The sequence below is a fragment of the Ailuropoda melanoleuca genome, chromosome 17, assembly GCF_002007445.2.
Source record: "Ailuropoda melanoleuca isolate Jingjing chromosome 17, ASM200744v2, whole genome shotgun sequence".
Taxonomy (NCBI): domain Eukaryota; kingdom Metazoa; phylum Chordata; class Mammalia; order Carnivora; family Ursidae; genus Ailuropoda; species Ailuropoda melanoleuca.
The window spans coordinates 40156495-40172185 of NC_048234.1; the positions used below are offsets into that span (position 1 = coordinate 40156495).

General features: G+C 46.4%; 1 protein-coding gene across 22 annotated transcripts in view; it reads left to right on the forward strand.

Moving 5' to 3' along the window:
* Positions 1–15691, forward strand: part of AOPEP (aminopeptidase O (putative)) — a 324976-nt gene that overhangs the window by 215934 nt on the left and 93351 nt on the right. For 20 of the 22 annotated variants that reach the window (XR_004621807.1, XR_004621808.1, XR_004621812.1 and 17 more), the window contains 2 exons: positions 1223–1266; positions 10815–10875. Coding sequence is in view for 14 of the 22 variants with exons in the window: in XM_034647316.1 (XP_034503207.1) it covers positions 1223–1266; positions 10815–10875 (105 nt within the window). In the remaining 8 variants the exon portion in view is untranslated. Of the gene's footprint in view, positions 1–1222; positions 1267–10814; positions 10876–13714; position 15691 lie in introns of those variants that run through there. The other 2 variants (XM_034647328.1, XM_034647326.1) reach the window with 2 other exon arrangements.

Below are 15691 nucleotides of genomic sequence, written 5' to 3' on the forward strand. Positions count from 1 at the left end.
CACTTAGCAAATAAAAATGCACAACTCCCACTCAAATTCAAATTTCAGATAAACAACGAATAATGTTTTAGTGTAAGTATGCCCCCAGTTTAACCGGGCATCCTGTATTTTATCTGACAAATCTGGTTGCGACCAAATCAAGATTCTAGAATTAGATGAGCTGACAAGATTGGTCACAATACTCAAGGTGAAAATTAAATATAAATGTAATCTTGAACATTCATATGTGAATTTTTTAGGCCTATGGTATTGTGGTTATGTATTTAAAGAGTCCTTATCTTTTAGAGATATTTACTGAAACATCAATTGATGGCATTATATAACGTCGGGATTCACTTCTGAATAATATAGGAGGCAGGTAAGAGGTTAGGACAGATTGGCTGTGGGTTGTTGGGTACATGAAGGTTAATTATACTCTTCTCTACTTTTGAGTGTATTTGAAGTTTTCCATAGTACAGGGGAAAAAATAGGTGTGTCTAAGTTATGTGTTAGGTTGAAAAAAATCTATTATTGAAAGACTCTAAATGTGAAGCAATAGGAGATTGCACAGTGCCACTACAAGTAACTTCAGATTGAAGCAGGGGCCCACGAACCATTTTGTAATTGTGACATCTTTGTTCCTCCACTGGGATATTAATTATCTTGATTTTTGTCTTCATCTTTTCGTTTGTTTGGTTTTCAGATTTTTTAAAAGTAATCTCTAAACCCAGTGTGGGCCTCAAACTCAGCCCTGAGATCAAGGGTCGCATGCTCTGTGGCTGAGCCCCTAGGCACCCTGTCTTTATCTTTCCATAGAAAAACGCAAGAATGTTGCAAGTTAGTTCCTAGCCTCTTGGAGTTGAGAGTGTTCAGGTGTCACAAGATCTCTAGGGAAAGCTCAGGAGGAGGACAACATGGTTAAGTAGAGAGGGGATAGTGCTTTATGCTATGGTCAGCCTTTTGAAAATAGTTAAAATGAAATAAACTGTTGGGTTAGGTCAAAATAACAAACAGTATATTTTTCAATTTGTTTGCGGTTTTTACAAAACAAATCTCTTTAACTGATTGGATTGAAGCCCTGGTAAATGAATAAATAGAGTATATAGTCAAATAAGTCAACACAGGCCTAGCTTCCCTAGCAGGTGAGCTGTCAGCAGCTGGGAGCACTCAGGCTCTGGCATGATTCCGGACAGAATTATTTATTGATGGACATCTTTAATGGTTTGCTTTTTTCTTATTCCAGGATTTCCTTCAAATGCTGTTGGAGAATATCCCAGAAGAAAAAAGGTGAGGACCAATTTAGGAATTAAGAGCGCAGTTTTAGTCTTAATGTTAAAAATGACCCTGCCATTGTTTGGCTTGTTACAATCTAGAAAGTTCAGTCTTCCTCTCTTAACAGAAGTAGGGGCCTAGTCCAGGCAGTGGGAGTCCCAGGACAATCATCCGGACTTAGAGCTACACCCGCGTGGATATTGGGAGCCAGGGCACACAGCGTTGGGAGGGCCTAGAGTCAAAAGCCCTGAAAGTAGTATGAGAGACAAGCCAAGGACACTTTGTGGCCTCAGCTGCTGTGAAAAAGAATGGAGGAGAGGAAAGTTCTAAGCTAGGGTTCTCTAGTTAACATGGCTTAAGGAAATGCTGTTTAATTGAAGGCGAAAGTGTAGTGTAGTAGTAAGAGCCTGGGATTTGAAGTCAGGCTCTCCTAGGTTCTTACCCCAGCGTGGCTCCTTCCCAGCTCTGAGATTCGGAACAAGTTACTTCATCCTTCCAAGTTCCAGTTTTTCACACTTGGGAGAAATAAAGGAGATAACATCTGTGAAAAGTAGGTGTTCAATCAATGATGGATACAGTTACAACAATAGTCATCTTCTGTGCCTCAGGCCCTGTTTACAGGATCTACAGAGAGCAAATCACTTAATCCTTGTTACAGTACCCCACCACCCCCACCCCCACGGCCACCGCCATCATGGTGGGTATTGGAAGCCCGCGCTTCCTATATGCAGGCCCTCAGTTAATCCTTCAGTCAACACTGTTTAGTGCATGACATGACTGTCCCTAATTTACCCGGCAGAGCACTGATGTACTAAGGGGCTGACCATGTACAGAAGGAGAGGTTTAGGGCCTACATCAAAGTATAGACTGGGTTCATTCCAACCCTGTCCTACTTTCCTATCTTAATTTAGACACTAAAAGTGAATACCCTGAAACATAATTCCCAATAGCAAAATTGGTATTTAACATTAAAAGGGGGCATCTTGAGAAATTAAACATTCCTTTGAAGAAGAGCCAATGTTCTTCTCCTTTCTGATCCACAGATTTAACTTTGTTTTTATGCTCACAATAGGTTTCCAAATGTGGAAATGAATTCTTTCATGCAGACACTGACTTGGACCCCGGCAAGGCCATCCTCCATGTAGGTGGGCCAGCCTTATAGGCAGTCCAAATGGAATGTCTCAAAGGGAAGGTGGCAGGGTTTATGCCACCAGGAGATGACATGCAAATTCAGGGCAAGCTCCAGGGGCCATGAAGACATGAAGATTTTTTTTCTAAGTGTTAGACTTTTGCCTGGCCTTTTGTTGAAACTCCACATCTTCCACCTTCTCCTTCCAGTTCTCGCTTCAACAGTTGGAAGTGTTACTGTTAGCCGCTTGTTTTTTTTAATTCGATGTGAACACACACATATATGAAGCAAGCCAGTGCCTCATACAGAATGAACATACCCATATTATTTGATAAATTCCTTCATTTCCACCGCTTTGTGTTCATGCCTTTTGATGCTGAAGGAAGTCTTATACAGGGAGATTGCGTGGGGCTTTAGTAATCGGCCAAGATAATTAGCTTTTCAGGAGGCTGCTTGAAGGAAGTGTGGCTTGTTTTGGAAAGTCTGAAGTGTTTCAGATTTACCATCCTTTCTTTTTAAGCAGACATATGGGTTTTCTTCATGCAGAAATCACATCAGATGTGGCCATTATTCCTAAGGTCAGAAACAACAGTTTACCTGCAAGAGATTTTTTTTTTTTTCTTTTTCTTCTCTACCTGCCCTGGAATAACTTTTCAGGTTCCCTCATAAAATGGAGCAGTTTCCTTAGAAACTAATGAAAGGAAAAAAAAAAGACAAGACAATTACTAGAAATGGTGTATTCCTATTACCAAAGTCTGCTACCATACATTCTTTTGGAAGAACTTCTTAGGGCACAAATACAGCAAATTTCATGGAAGCAACAAAGTGCATTTTTAGTTTAGGAGGGCTTCTTTCTTTTCATCCTCTTCCTAATAAGGTTATGAAGTTCATGGGGATGGACCTGAGCCCTCTGGCTCTGGGGGACCTGGATCTTATCATTGTGAATATTTATCGAGGGACACACTGTTGGGCCCACAAAGAAACTTTTGTTGCGATGGTGACAGAGCAGCGTCTCTGTTGAAGGATGGCCACCAACCACCAACTTTCACCCCCCAAGAGGACGCCTTTCCCAGTTAGGATCATGTTTTGGCTAGCAGGTTTAAGCTTCCTTTTAAAATGCCCCTTTAAAGTTAAGGCGATTTCCTTCCTGCAATGAATCTATTTCAGCAAGTATACCAGAATATCATTTGAAACTCAAACATCTTCTTTCCTGCTAACTAATGTCAGAATCTAATTCAGCTATTAAAACAGACCATTTGCCCTTTTACCTACTCAGCATATTGTACCAATTTTTTTCTGGGTCTCTAAAGGCCCCACACCTACCCCCGGAGCCTCTAATCTGTGTCCCGGCTGCAAACTGATCCTTGGACACATCTGTCAGGCACGTAAACCACTGTGAGTGGGGCAAGGTTCTTCAGATTAGACCAGCCGGTTAGTGTTCAGGGGCCAGTATCCTCTGTGTCACACTGTTTTTGCGTTGTTCTCTTGCTTCGATTAATTTAGCATTATCTGTTGAGCTCCGCCCCTAGCAGGCTTTAGGCTGGATGCTAGGGGACCGAAAGGAATAGATTCCATGTCCAGCCTGCAGGGAGCTCCTAATCAGCATGAAGATAGGCGTGAAAACAGATCGTTATGACTCAGTGTAGGAAGTGCTTTTGGGAGTTTCAGAGTCCTCGGTACACAGGGAAAGGCCCGAGTGTCCTAGCCTCGAGCCTTCAGGCAGAGAAGTACCACGGAAGGTTCTAAGTAGGACAGTGCCATCCGCTGATTGGAAGGAGACTCCGGGGGGCGCTGTGGAAGATCCATGTGGGCAGGGAAGGCTAGAAGTCAGGAGACCAATGAGAAATCAAGACAGCTGTTCGCTCACAAGATTTACAGCGGGAACCCCGGCAGGGCTGTGATGGTGGCAGGAGGGTTTGGGAGTAATGAACAGATCCGAGGGATATTCCAGACTTGGTCGATTGGTTTTGAAAGTTATGTGGAGGAGTCCATCACGACCTTTCTTTCTGGGCCACTCAGTGACACTCCGGAGTAGCCCCGGAAGCAGAGCAGGCCGGGAGCTTGTCTCAGGAATCCGTATGGGGCAGGGGGAGTGGAAGGGAGAGCGTTTGGAGGTGGAGGGGAGGGAGGTGAGGAGTTGTGTTTTAGATATCTTTAGTGTGAAGTTTCTGTTCGAATGTTAATGTTTTATGAGACCAAAGGAAGAAAAGACTCAAAGTGCTCAGGAGGAAATCCAAACAGACCCTGGGCGCCAGCCGGCCCTGATACAAGAGCGCCCTGCCCACCCAATACCGCAGCCTTATCAATAGTGGCTGGCTCAACCCCCCCCCCTTTTTATGTAAGATTTATTTAGTTGAGAGGGAGAGAGGGCAAGAGCAGGGGGGAGGAGCAGAGGGAGAGAGAGTCTTAAGCAAACTCCGCACTGATGCGGGGCTCAGTCTCACGACCCTGAGATCACCACCTGAGCCAAAACCAAGCATCGATGCTAACCAGCTGTGCCACCCAGATGCCCCAACAGTGGCCTTCTCCTTGCTCATCAGTGATTTTGTGTGCGTGTGCACGTTCCTGTGCTGGGGAGTGCTCGCTTATAGACGTGACCGCAGCCCTCTTCATTATCTGCCCAAGCACAGATGACTCCTTTCGATTGAGAAACAACCGTGTGCAGTTCTGAGATGCACACTATTTGTATCCGCATATAGAGAGGGAACTTAAAAACCCAAATTACAAAAATTTAAAAGTCTGTGAAGAATGTCAGTGGCATTGCCAAATGAGGGCTTTTCCTTTCCAGACCCTGAGCGCTGAGGGCCCCAGTGCTTGCGTTCATCCAGTACCTGCCTTTCAAAGTTCCTTCCGTCTGTGGTTTAGTTCACAAGACAGTTGCGGGGGGCTTTAAAAAGCTGTGAAAGTTGTGCTTTCCTTCAGAGGCGCGGATAGCACGGGATCGTTAGAAGCTCACGGGCTGCAGGTGGGAGCCGAGAGTGAAGACCTCTCTTGCGATCGGCCGCAAGGTGCTAGGCACAGGCAGGTGCAGCCGGTGGTCAGCCCAGCCGTCCTCCTCCCTCTGCCCTCGGAAATCAGCTGAACGAGCAGTACAGCGAGTGCAATAGCATTCTCCCACGAGCCTGGGCCTGTTTCTCGGCGTGTTAACATCACAGAGGGAAGAGCCCCTGCCTTTCAACTTTCTCAGCTTTAAACACAGCTTATTTCTCTCACCCGCATTATGCCACTGTGTCCCACATATTCTCTCCCCTGCTGTGTTAACTATGTGTGACCACATTTATAGCTCAGAGGGCCCGGAGACAGACGTCTGAAACTCAGAGTTGCCTTACAGGATGTAGGAGTGCAGAGAGGGAACTCTCAGCCAGAGGGTAGAATGCCTGCTGTTCAGATACCCAGGAGGCTTGGGTCATGAAGCGGAAGTGCCGCCCGCTAGTACAAATATGGGGGCATGCAGTCGTGGGTCTGTGTACTTCTAGCTATCTGTATAAAATCAATTTCCATAGTGATCAGACATGCAGAAGAGTAATTTCCTGTAAGTCCTGGGTCCCAGCGAGGTAGAAATGCTTCTGCTTGTTGTGATTATTTAAGCCACATGATCTCAGAGGGGAAGCATTCACCATTGGCTTAGACTCTGAGTGCCTTGATTTTAAAAAGTCAACTTTTGCTTTATCATGGCTATCTGTCCAAGTCCAGACCTAAAAATTCACCTGCACTGTCGTCTCAATGTTATGATCAAAAAAGCAAAAACTATGTAATTGTTACTTTTTCCCCTCCAAACATGCATTTCATTTCTTCCTTGCAGTTAAGCATTATTGGGGTCCCTGGCTGGCTCAGTTGGAGAGCACACAACCCTTGATCTTGAGGTTGTGAGTTTGAGGCCCATGTTGGGCATGGAGCCTACTTAAAAAAAATTCAGCATTCTCACACATCTCTCATAATTTCTTTGGAAAGGAAGGCTACTGAGAGTACCTTAAAATTTTTTTTAAATTTTTATTTATTTATTTATTTATTTATTTATTTATTTTTTTAGAGCAGCTGGAGTTACTGCCTTCATCACCCTCCCATAGTTTAAGATCTCATTCCCTGCTAGCAGTCCCCAGACAAGCATCAGTGCGGTTCGATGTCTGCACTGGTGCTGGGAGTCTAGAAACCCGGATCTTTTCTTTAGCCCTTTGTCTGGCCTAACTTTGGCCAGTCTTCTTATGCTGCAGTTTCTCCATCTGCTAAAAGCCACACAACAATTGACACCCACTTCACAAGGATATTATGAGGAATGAAGTGATAATGGTTATAAGATGCTTTGAACCTTTCCAAAGGAAAGTGATCTGAAAACACATGTTCTTTTCATTCAAGGGAGAGTGTCTTTTGCTCCTGGATGCAGCTGAGGGATGAACTCTCCTGCCCTCACACTTTTGCCCCTCCCAAGGGTCTCCCCATCTCTTCAGAACTGTTCTCGAAGGGCAGACAAGCAGGGCGACCACAGCAGGGGCCAGGCTGCCTTCAGCAGGAGAGATGAGAGCAAGAAGAAGAAGGTAGTGCTGTTTGGAACAAGCACAGGCCCTCTTTTTCCACAGGCTTGCCTGCACCAAAAAATCACAACTGATGCATCATGATGCCTAAGTTCAGCACAGAAAGAAAAGTGGGGGCTTTGCAGCCAGGCAATGTAGACTTAGATCTCTGTGGCCTTGGTTAAGTCCCTTGTCTTCCCAGAACCTGCATTTGCTCATCTCTTGAGATGGGGACAATAATAATAACATTGGTCTTGCACAAATATTATCAAGTTAAAGTGAGATTTGCTCTTTAGTGCCTGGTACACAGTAGGTGTTCAGTAAGCAATAGCTACTACTTTTATGCCTTTACTTGGTAGTGGGCAGAGGGGTTTTTGTTTCCTTTGTTTTTAGTGCCACTCCATAATAGCACCTGTGTGTACAAATACTAAATGTGGCAAAGCAAAATTTGCCTTACAACTTTCCAATGGAATAACCGCACAGTTGGCCTGGCCAGCTGTTCAGGTCAGACTGTAGCACAAATTGTTCACAGCCTCCACTTTGGTGTCCCTGCCTCCGGCCTCTTTTCCCTCAGTGCCTCTTCCTCAACTCCCTTTTGTTTGTGCCATTCTGATGCTCAGAGCCTCCTTGGTGAGGCCAGGGCTCAATGGCTGGACTTCAGGGTTCTCACAGAACACCCCTTTTTTTCCTCACCTCATTCTGTGTGCCAGCCCAGTTGACCATGACTTTGGGCTTTCCTGCTTCTGCTCCCTTTGCCCTGGTCCTGCCCCATTGTTGGGGACAGCACAGCCTTCCTTCATGACGTGGTTCAAGCTTTGCTTCCTTTAAGAAGACTCCTTCTTCTAGCTGAGCCACCTGAGGCGGCCAGAGCCTCTTGCACACGTCGTCCTACATCTCTGCACTAGCGCAGTGGCGCTGTGGGTGTGCCTGTCATGTGTCCCTATCAGATGGTCATGCCCTGGGGGTTCCCATCTCAGTCCTCCACAGAACCTCGTGCCCCGTGGGCATCCACCAAACCAATGCCGCAGGGAGAAGCATTGCCCATTCTTCACTTTTCTCTGAAGACTTGGGCCTTGCGCAGTGCCATTCCAGGGCTCAACTCCCTGGCACCTCCCCACGCCACCCTTAAAACTGTGTTTCAGCTAAAATTCCATGAAGGAAATTTATGTCCACGTCCTCTTCCTTGCTCCTCCATGGCTCTGCACAACAGCCGTTGGTCCTCTTTTGTAAAATCACTCAGAAATGGCCATGAAGTCACTCCCGGACTTGTCTTCTTCAGCACATTGAACCCCAGTTCCCTCGACCCCCCCTTGTGGACCCACTGTACTCGCCCCTTTGATCCTCACTCCCACTCTTGTCTAAACCCTTTCTAAATCCCCTGTCTTCCTCTCGAGTTGCGCAAGGTTTAAGACTGCCCGTTTTCCTAGAATGCCACAGCACAGCAAAGCTCCGGTCAGTTTCAGCATCTTGCTTTGGCTTTCCTGAGTTCGCTGGCAGGAAGGTGACGGGAGCTCTTGGCCCCAGGGCTCCGGACGCCCGAGTGCTCCTCTCTGGCTGGAGAGGAAGCAGATGAATGGGTGGCTTAGGAAAAGCTTCAGGGAAGGAAGAACCCAGAAGAAAGCAGTCATGCCTCTCAATGAGGACAGACAGCTTAGAGCGCCAGCAGACCCTCCACAGCTGTCGAGGCCCCAGGGCAGGAATCCAGCACCACCAAGTGAACCGCCCTCCTAGGTGCCAGACGACAAGGTGGGGATGCTCTGCGTTCATTCCCAACAAGAGCGGGCCTTCCACAGAGCCTCTTACCTTCAGTGGAAATTATACAGTCTGTCTGCCCTTGCGGCCTCGCACATTTCGTTAGAAAGTGAAGCAGCCTTGAGTTCCTCAGACACTTCTGTAAGAGGCCCCTTCGGCCCTGCTCTCCTCGTCCTCCCAGCAGGTCAGTTAGGCCTGTGAAGGGCATTGCGAGCACCTGTCAGTGCGGACGACTGAGCTCATAACAGAAACCATGATCTAGATCTAGGGTCCATGAGAGCCACCTCCCTTCTGGTCGCCCACCCACCCCTGCCTCGTGCGCTGCACACGCACTCACAGACACACGAGTGCACACGTGCCCACATACACGTGCCTCCATGCTCTGCGTCACAGCAGGAACGTGGCCGCTCGCACCTGGACCGACTCTGTTGAATGACCACGAAGAAGTAGTGGGGCAAGGCTCGGGGACCTGGGGACACTTGCGTTCAAGACGCGCCCAGTAATTCCATGGAGTCTGGGAGCCTGGAGGAGGCCAGTGCAAGCGTCCTCGGGAGGTCATCGTTCTCCCCTTCTCCACCCCTGGCCTCGCCCCTTCCCCTGCTGGTTGTCCCACAGACGGGCATCATCTTGAAATGAATCCAAACTACTTACTCTGCGTACTGCCTCCTGCACCCTGTTTTCTCTGGAAATACTAACAGGTGCGCCCTTCTGCAACCTTTGCTTTTGCCCTGACCCAGGAAGACCAAGGCACACCATTAACTTGCTGCTTACTGGGGAAGAGAAGGTCGCAAAACTATCAGGCAGCCCCTTCTTCCCCAACCCCATCCAGGCCCGCTTCTCCCTTCTCCCTTTCTCGCTGCTGCCCAGCCTGGAGCATAGCCCAGGAGGTGAGGGAGCACTGCCTTCAGCACCTTAACAACGCAGATGGACAGCATTGTATATTTCCACAGCTTCTCTGCAATCCCTAAAGGTGGCAGGGCGGCGGGGGGAGGGATATTATTTATATATGTGTGTACGTATATATATGTGTATATATATATATATGATGTAGTATATAATATATAAAATTTTTATAGGTTTGGAGCTTATCACATTGGGAGTCTCTTACTGGGAAAGGTGATTTTTAAATTAAAAGGGAATACTTTTTGTTGACACAAAAGTGAAATGTGTTTTCATTCATTCAAATAAAAAATATCTGTGGGAATCATCTTTTATACCAGGAACTGTTCTGGATTTAGAGAAGTGAGTCAAACAGCCACAGACCCGGATCTCAGAGAGCCTCAATCCAGTGAGGGGACAGTTAAAGGGCAAGTAATGAAATCTGCAGCAGACGCACACTGCTGAACGCCGTGGTGCAGAGGACAGGGAACGTGGTGGATGTTGTACACACAGCCTGGGAGAGGGCTCAGGAAAGGCCTCTGTGAGCAGGGACATGGAGCAGGAACAGGGGTTATCGAGAAACGGGCTGGGGTGGCTTTCAACGTCATTGGCCGAGAAAGACACAACCTAAGGTCTGTTGACCCTAAATAGATTGGATACTTCACGAATTTAAAGAGTAGTCAAAGCAGCTGGACATGAAACCAAAAGAATTTCAGCTGACTTTGGGTCAGACTTCACAAGCAACTGTCATATGTCCAATAAAGCAGCCCGTGGGCCTGCTTCTGAGGCGTGGAAACCGTGTGCGCTCCCTGCAGCCGGCCCACCGCGCCCTGACAGTGGATTGCATCATTTGTGCCTGTCGTGGCCCCTGGTCACGATGAAGTTCAGATTTCATTTTTGATGTACGAAGTGCTGGAGCATTCCTATTTCACTTTGCTGCCAACTGTGGAGGAAGCAGTCGTGCCTCATGTGTCTTGGGGACATGCCCTGTCCTCCCTGAATTGGGGCTCCCAACCCAGCAGTTCCTCTCAAGGCGTTAAGAGCACCCATTACAGGGTGCCTCGGGTTTTCAGGTTCCACCGTGCACATTCCTGCTGACTGAAGCTGCACCGAGTGTGACTGAGTGCCTTCTGCACTTGAACCTCGGACAGCATTGCTTTCTCCAGGGAACAGGCACTTCTCTGGAAGATCGGTGCTGTGAGGTACCTGGATAGTTAGAGAGAAAGATGCCATGTATGTCGTAAGTGCTCTGTAACGTTTTAATCCTTGACTTTTTTTTTGTTTGTTTTTTAAAGGCTTGAGTTGTCTGTGGAAAACATCTTCCGAGACTGGCTTGAGAGTTCTGGAATCCCACAGGTGCGCTCAACATTACTGCTCAGGAGTGTCTGTGGAGGATAGCGAAGCTTGCTGCTTAGCGGATCAATTTTGACAATGATTTGTCTGTATGTGTGGATATCAAGTAATCATCTTCCTGAGTGGGAGTATCCGTAAGTCAGGAGAATGATGGTCTCCCACCCTTTTCCGCTGGCAATCATGGTGTGTGCCTCCGGCCTCTGCCTCAAGGGACGGTGGTGCTGTAGGTGGGCTGGGCGTGCTGGTTGACCTTGAACTGTGTGTTAAGTGAGAGCTTGCACAGTGTGGTGTATGTTTTGGGTGGTGTCACCAGGCAACACTTCAAGGCCACCAGTGGGTTGAGCAGGTGGCCTCCAGCTCTGCTTTTTGGATCCAGCCAGATGAGTGAGTGAGCTGGCTTGCCTACAGCTTTCCTCTGACCTGTCAGGCCCTTAGTTCTCCATCATTTCCCCGCTGCAGCTGCCCCTCAACTTTCTCCTCTGGTTCTGCATCCCTGCTTCAAGCTGGTCTTAGCTGAATGAGCCTTGTAGATCCATTTCTCCATCTTATGGACCAGGACTTGGCCCTGCTGAAGGGTTGTTCTACTGTCTCCCTCCCTTTCAGCCCATGGGCATCTCTGAGGGAGAGACGTTCCCGGCCAGCCCTAGCTCCATGGGAACTGCCTGGCTTGGAGCCTCTCCTCCCTCCACTCTCCCCAGGTCCTGTGCTTCCTGGAGCCTGGCGGGCAGCCCCCGAGTGCTGACCCTTGCCACAGCATAGGCCCTGGGAAATTGAGGGTGCCATCCTGCGTGGAGCTGGTCAAAGGACCCTACAGGCTTGGAGCTTCCCAGTCTGGGCTGCACCCCCCGCCCTCTGAGCAGCTGCAGGGCCATCATAGTGAGCCCTGGCGTCTGGGAGTGGACCCCCATGGCTGTGAGAAACTCTGCGCTGGGCCCAGGCAAGCAGCCCCCTTAGCCTGCTCGTTTCTGGTTTCATGGCTGGTTATATGAGCTTCCCCTTGGGAGTGTCTGAATGTCAATGAATGTCTGTGAACCATGAAATTAAGGAACAGGAGGGGCTGCTCTCCATTACCTTTTCATCCCTCTCTTCACATCTTTGTCCGTGCTATCACACAGGGGAAAATGTCGGCCACCAGCCGCCATGAACTCATTCCTAAAAAGGACACAGTGCCTTCTGTTCGGAGATGCGTGTCACCTATTAAAAGTGATTTGTTTGGCCCAATCCTTCTGCGAGCAAAAAAAGAATAAAACCCCAAGGCCTAAAAAAGTGAAACAAAACAGGGGTGGGTGAGGCAGCACCTGGTCCTGGGAGGCAGTGCTTTCAACTTGTGTGTATTAGAATGAGGTCCTGTGATGTCTAAGACGGGGCTTCCAAACCCGGCCATTCACTGAGGAGAAAAATCTCAAAAACAAAGTTAAGGTTTGTCTGATCCCGAATAGCCAAGTGTTGCTTTCTTGTTTTAGATGGGGGCAGAGGGCGTTCGCCAAGGCTGTGGGCCTTGTGTTCCGAGGCCAGGCTGTTGCAAGGCGCCCAGACATTCTTTCCATGGCCTGGAAGCTGGGAAGAGTGGGGAGCTCAGAGAGCAGAATCCCGAAATTTCCTGGCTCCGAACAACAAGGCCGCTGTATTCAGCAGTTAGCCCCGAGGGAAGAGAAAAGAAAGAGTCCTTAATCGAGTGCCCAGAAGCAGGCGCACCCCACTTGGGCTGTAACACTGGGGCTGACCCTCACAGTCCCAGGAGGCTCCCTAATTTCCCCTCAAGAGAAGCTGGCTTTGCCACCAGCAGGAGGCTTTTGCTTTTCATTAAAAGGGGGAGGGGCGCGGCGAAGGGAGAGATTTGCCTCTGAGCGGTACATTTTTTCCAAGGTCTACTTGCATTTGTGACAGCTTATAGTGTAGACAAGAATTTCTGCTATAAACTGACGAAACCTGCTGTCAAAACACAGCCAGGTGCAATGAGGCCAGCCTAGCTATAAATTGTCTTTAAGACCCAACTGGTATTTCCCTGGGCGCTTAACTGTTCAGTAAAAACAACAGTGTCAGACAGAAAGGACCCTGATTTAGTGCACATCTTTCCACTGGTGAATGATCAGAAGGCACCTTTTCAACTCCGTACCCATTCTCTGCCATTATTTACATGGCCGATGATGATTTACTCGCTCATGGTCCTTTTTGCACTCCTTGAGCATTTCTTCTCAGTTCCACTTCAGTGACAGGCTCTGCAAAGGCCCGGGACCCTCTGGGTGCAGCAGCCTGGTGGTGAATGGGACACCTTGTTCTTTGTCCCCATCATGATAATATAAAGTTACTAGTGTGCTTGGCCAGGGTTGACAAGCAGAGCACTGAAATCGCTTCGATGCTCTTTGTTCTCATTAAAAATTTCTGTCCACCAGCAATTGAAGTCATTCATGACAAAAGAGTCACGTTCTCCTGGTAAAGTTTTCATTCCACAGGTTACAGAGGCTTTTTGTCTCCTCTCAGGAAGGCTTGCCTTGTGGTTGGCCTCGATTTTCCTTTTTGGCTACACTGAATGGAAATCATTAAAAAAAAAAAATGTGGAAATCACTTCAGCAGCAATAAAAGTAAGCATGAGCCCCAAAGAAGTAAAAGAAATTGGATCCAAACCTCTTTAAAGAACACCCAACCCTGTAACCTTTGGCTTTGCAAACAGATTTAAAATTGATTGTACCATCAGTATTATAGATTATTTCCTTTTATGACTTATTTTCTGGTTATAGAAGTATTATGTATTTATTTTAGAACATAAAAAAATTTGTAATAAGAAAATTACAATGGCCCAGAGATATTTTTTTTTTAAAGATTTTATTTTTTTATTTGACAGAGATAGAGACAGCCAGCAAGAGAGGAAACACAAGCAGGGGGAGTGGGAGAGGAAGAAGCAGGCTCATAGCGAAGAGCCTGATGTGGGGCTCGATCCCATAACGCCGGGATCACGCCCTGAGCCGAAGGCAGACGCTTAACCGCTGTGCCACCCAGGCGCCCCCAGAGATAATTTTTTGATATAAATCCTTTCAGTCATTTTTCTGGAGGGATGGTTTACCCTTTCCTTTGTCTCTCTTTTTAAAACTCAAACAATGTGTTCTGTGTAGCCAGTTCAAACAATAGCAAAATATAAAAAGGAAAAACCCTTGCCCCCTTCAAACTTTCTCCACTGAGATAATCCATGCCTGCTAACAGCGTGGTGTGGGTCCTCCCACACATTTTCTGTGCCTACAGAATGTAGGTGCATATCCTTTTTAAACAAAATGGGAATCTTACTATCCAAGCTGAAAGTTCTCATTTAAAAGTGTATCTTAAGCAGCTTTGCATATCCTTTGATATAATTTAAGAGCAGTAATTTTCAACAGCTGCCTAGCTTTCTAACGAATAGTACTGTAATTTAATTTACTCAGATTCCCTCCTTGCCCCCCATAGTATACATTATTTCTAAGAGTCTCCCATTCTGCTAATTTGACCATTCTATAAATAGATATTGACTTCCTTTCATGTCTGCCCAAAAGTCTCCTCTAACCCCCCACCAACCCATATGTACATATATTCCAACTCCTTGTAAAACATTTATGCGCAGATACATTAGAAATAACTTTTCCCATCCAGCCTTTCATCTGTACTTCCTTATTTAAGTTGCTAGAGAATTCTCTGACTCCTCTTTTTCCTTGAGTTCCTGGCCACATTGCCAAGCTCTGGTATCCTTATGTACATATTTATTAAATTTCTAATTTTCTTTCCTTTCCTACTGCCTCCCCCATTCCTTCATTATATTTTGCTTGGACTGGTTCAGTAGCTAATTGGTTTTTTAGCCACCAAGCCGTCTGCATCAATACTAAGTGGATCTTTCTAAAAGATTCATCTCCCCTGAAACTTATTCCCCGTTAACTGTGTATTGAGAACAAACTCTTTGGCTTGCTATTTGAGGCTATCAGCGGAACTGCCCCAGGCTGTCTTTTTAAACTTTAATTTCTACCCTCCCAGGCATATACCCAACCATAATTACCAATCTCTAAACGTTTGTTCCTTTGCCACCCGCCTTCCTTTGTGCATTCCCTTTTCTCCTTGGGATGCTTTCCTTTCTGTGTATTTAGCAAGTATCATGACCTGCCTTACACTGTTGCTATTTGTATATGTGTCTCATACATGGGCTTCTCCACCCAGAGGAAACAAGTGGTCTGACTCATCCTTGTCTTACCTGCTGTGATGTGCACAGTAGGTGCTCGGGGTCTCGCTGTCCAATATGGCAGCCACCAGCCACACATAATTATTCAGAGCTCGAAAAATATCTAGTGTGCCTGAAGAGCTGAATTTTTAATCTAATCTAATCTAAATTTTAATCTAATCTTTAAAATCTAATAATTCAGTTGTTGTTTGGAACAAGTTTGGGTATGTGAATGAATCTATTTTTTAACCGTAATTTTATGAAATCTAAATACAGACCAAGCATTTCTGGTTAAAATTTAGCACTCAAGGTGGACTGTGAAAACACAGCAGATTTAGAAGATTCATTACAAAAAAAAGGAAGGTAAAATATCTCCTTAATGGTTTTTAAGGTATTGGTTACGTGTAAAATGATACTATTTTTGCTACATCATAACCCAATGTATATATACCCACTAAAACATATTATTAAAATTAATTTTAGCTATTACATCTTACTTTTTAAATGTGGCAACTAGGAAATTTTAAATGACAAATGTGGCTCATCTACTCCTAGCGCACAGTACTGCTCTAAGACTATTAGTTGAATTAAAATCTGAGTGCATGATGCCTTAAAATCCTCCACCAAATAAATGTAACAAATCAT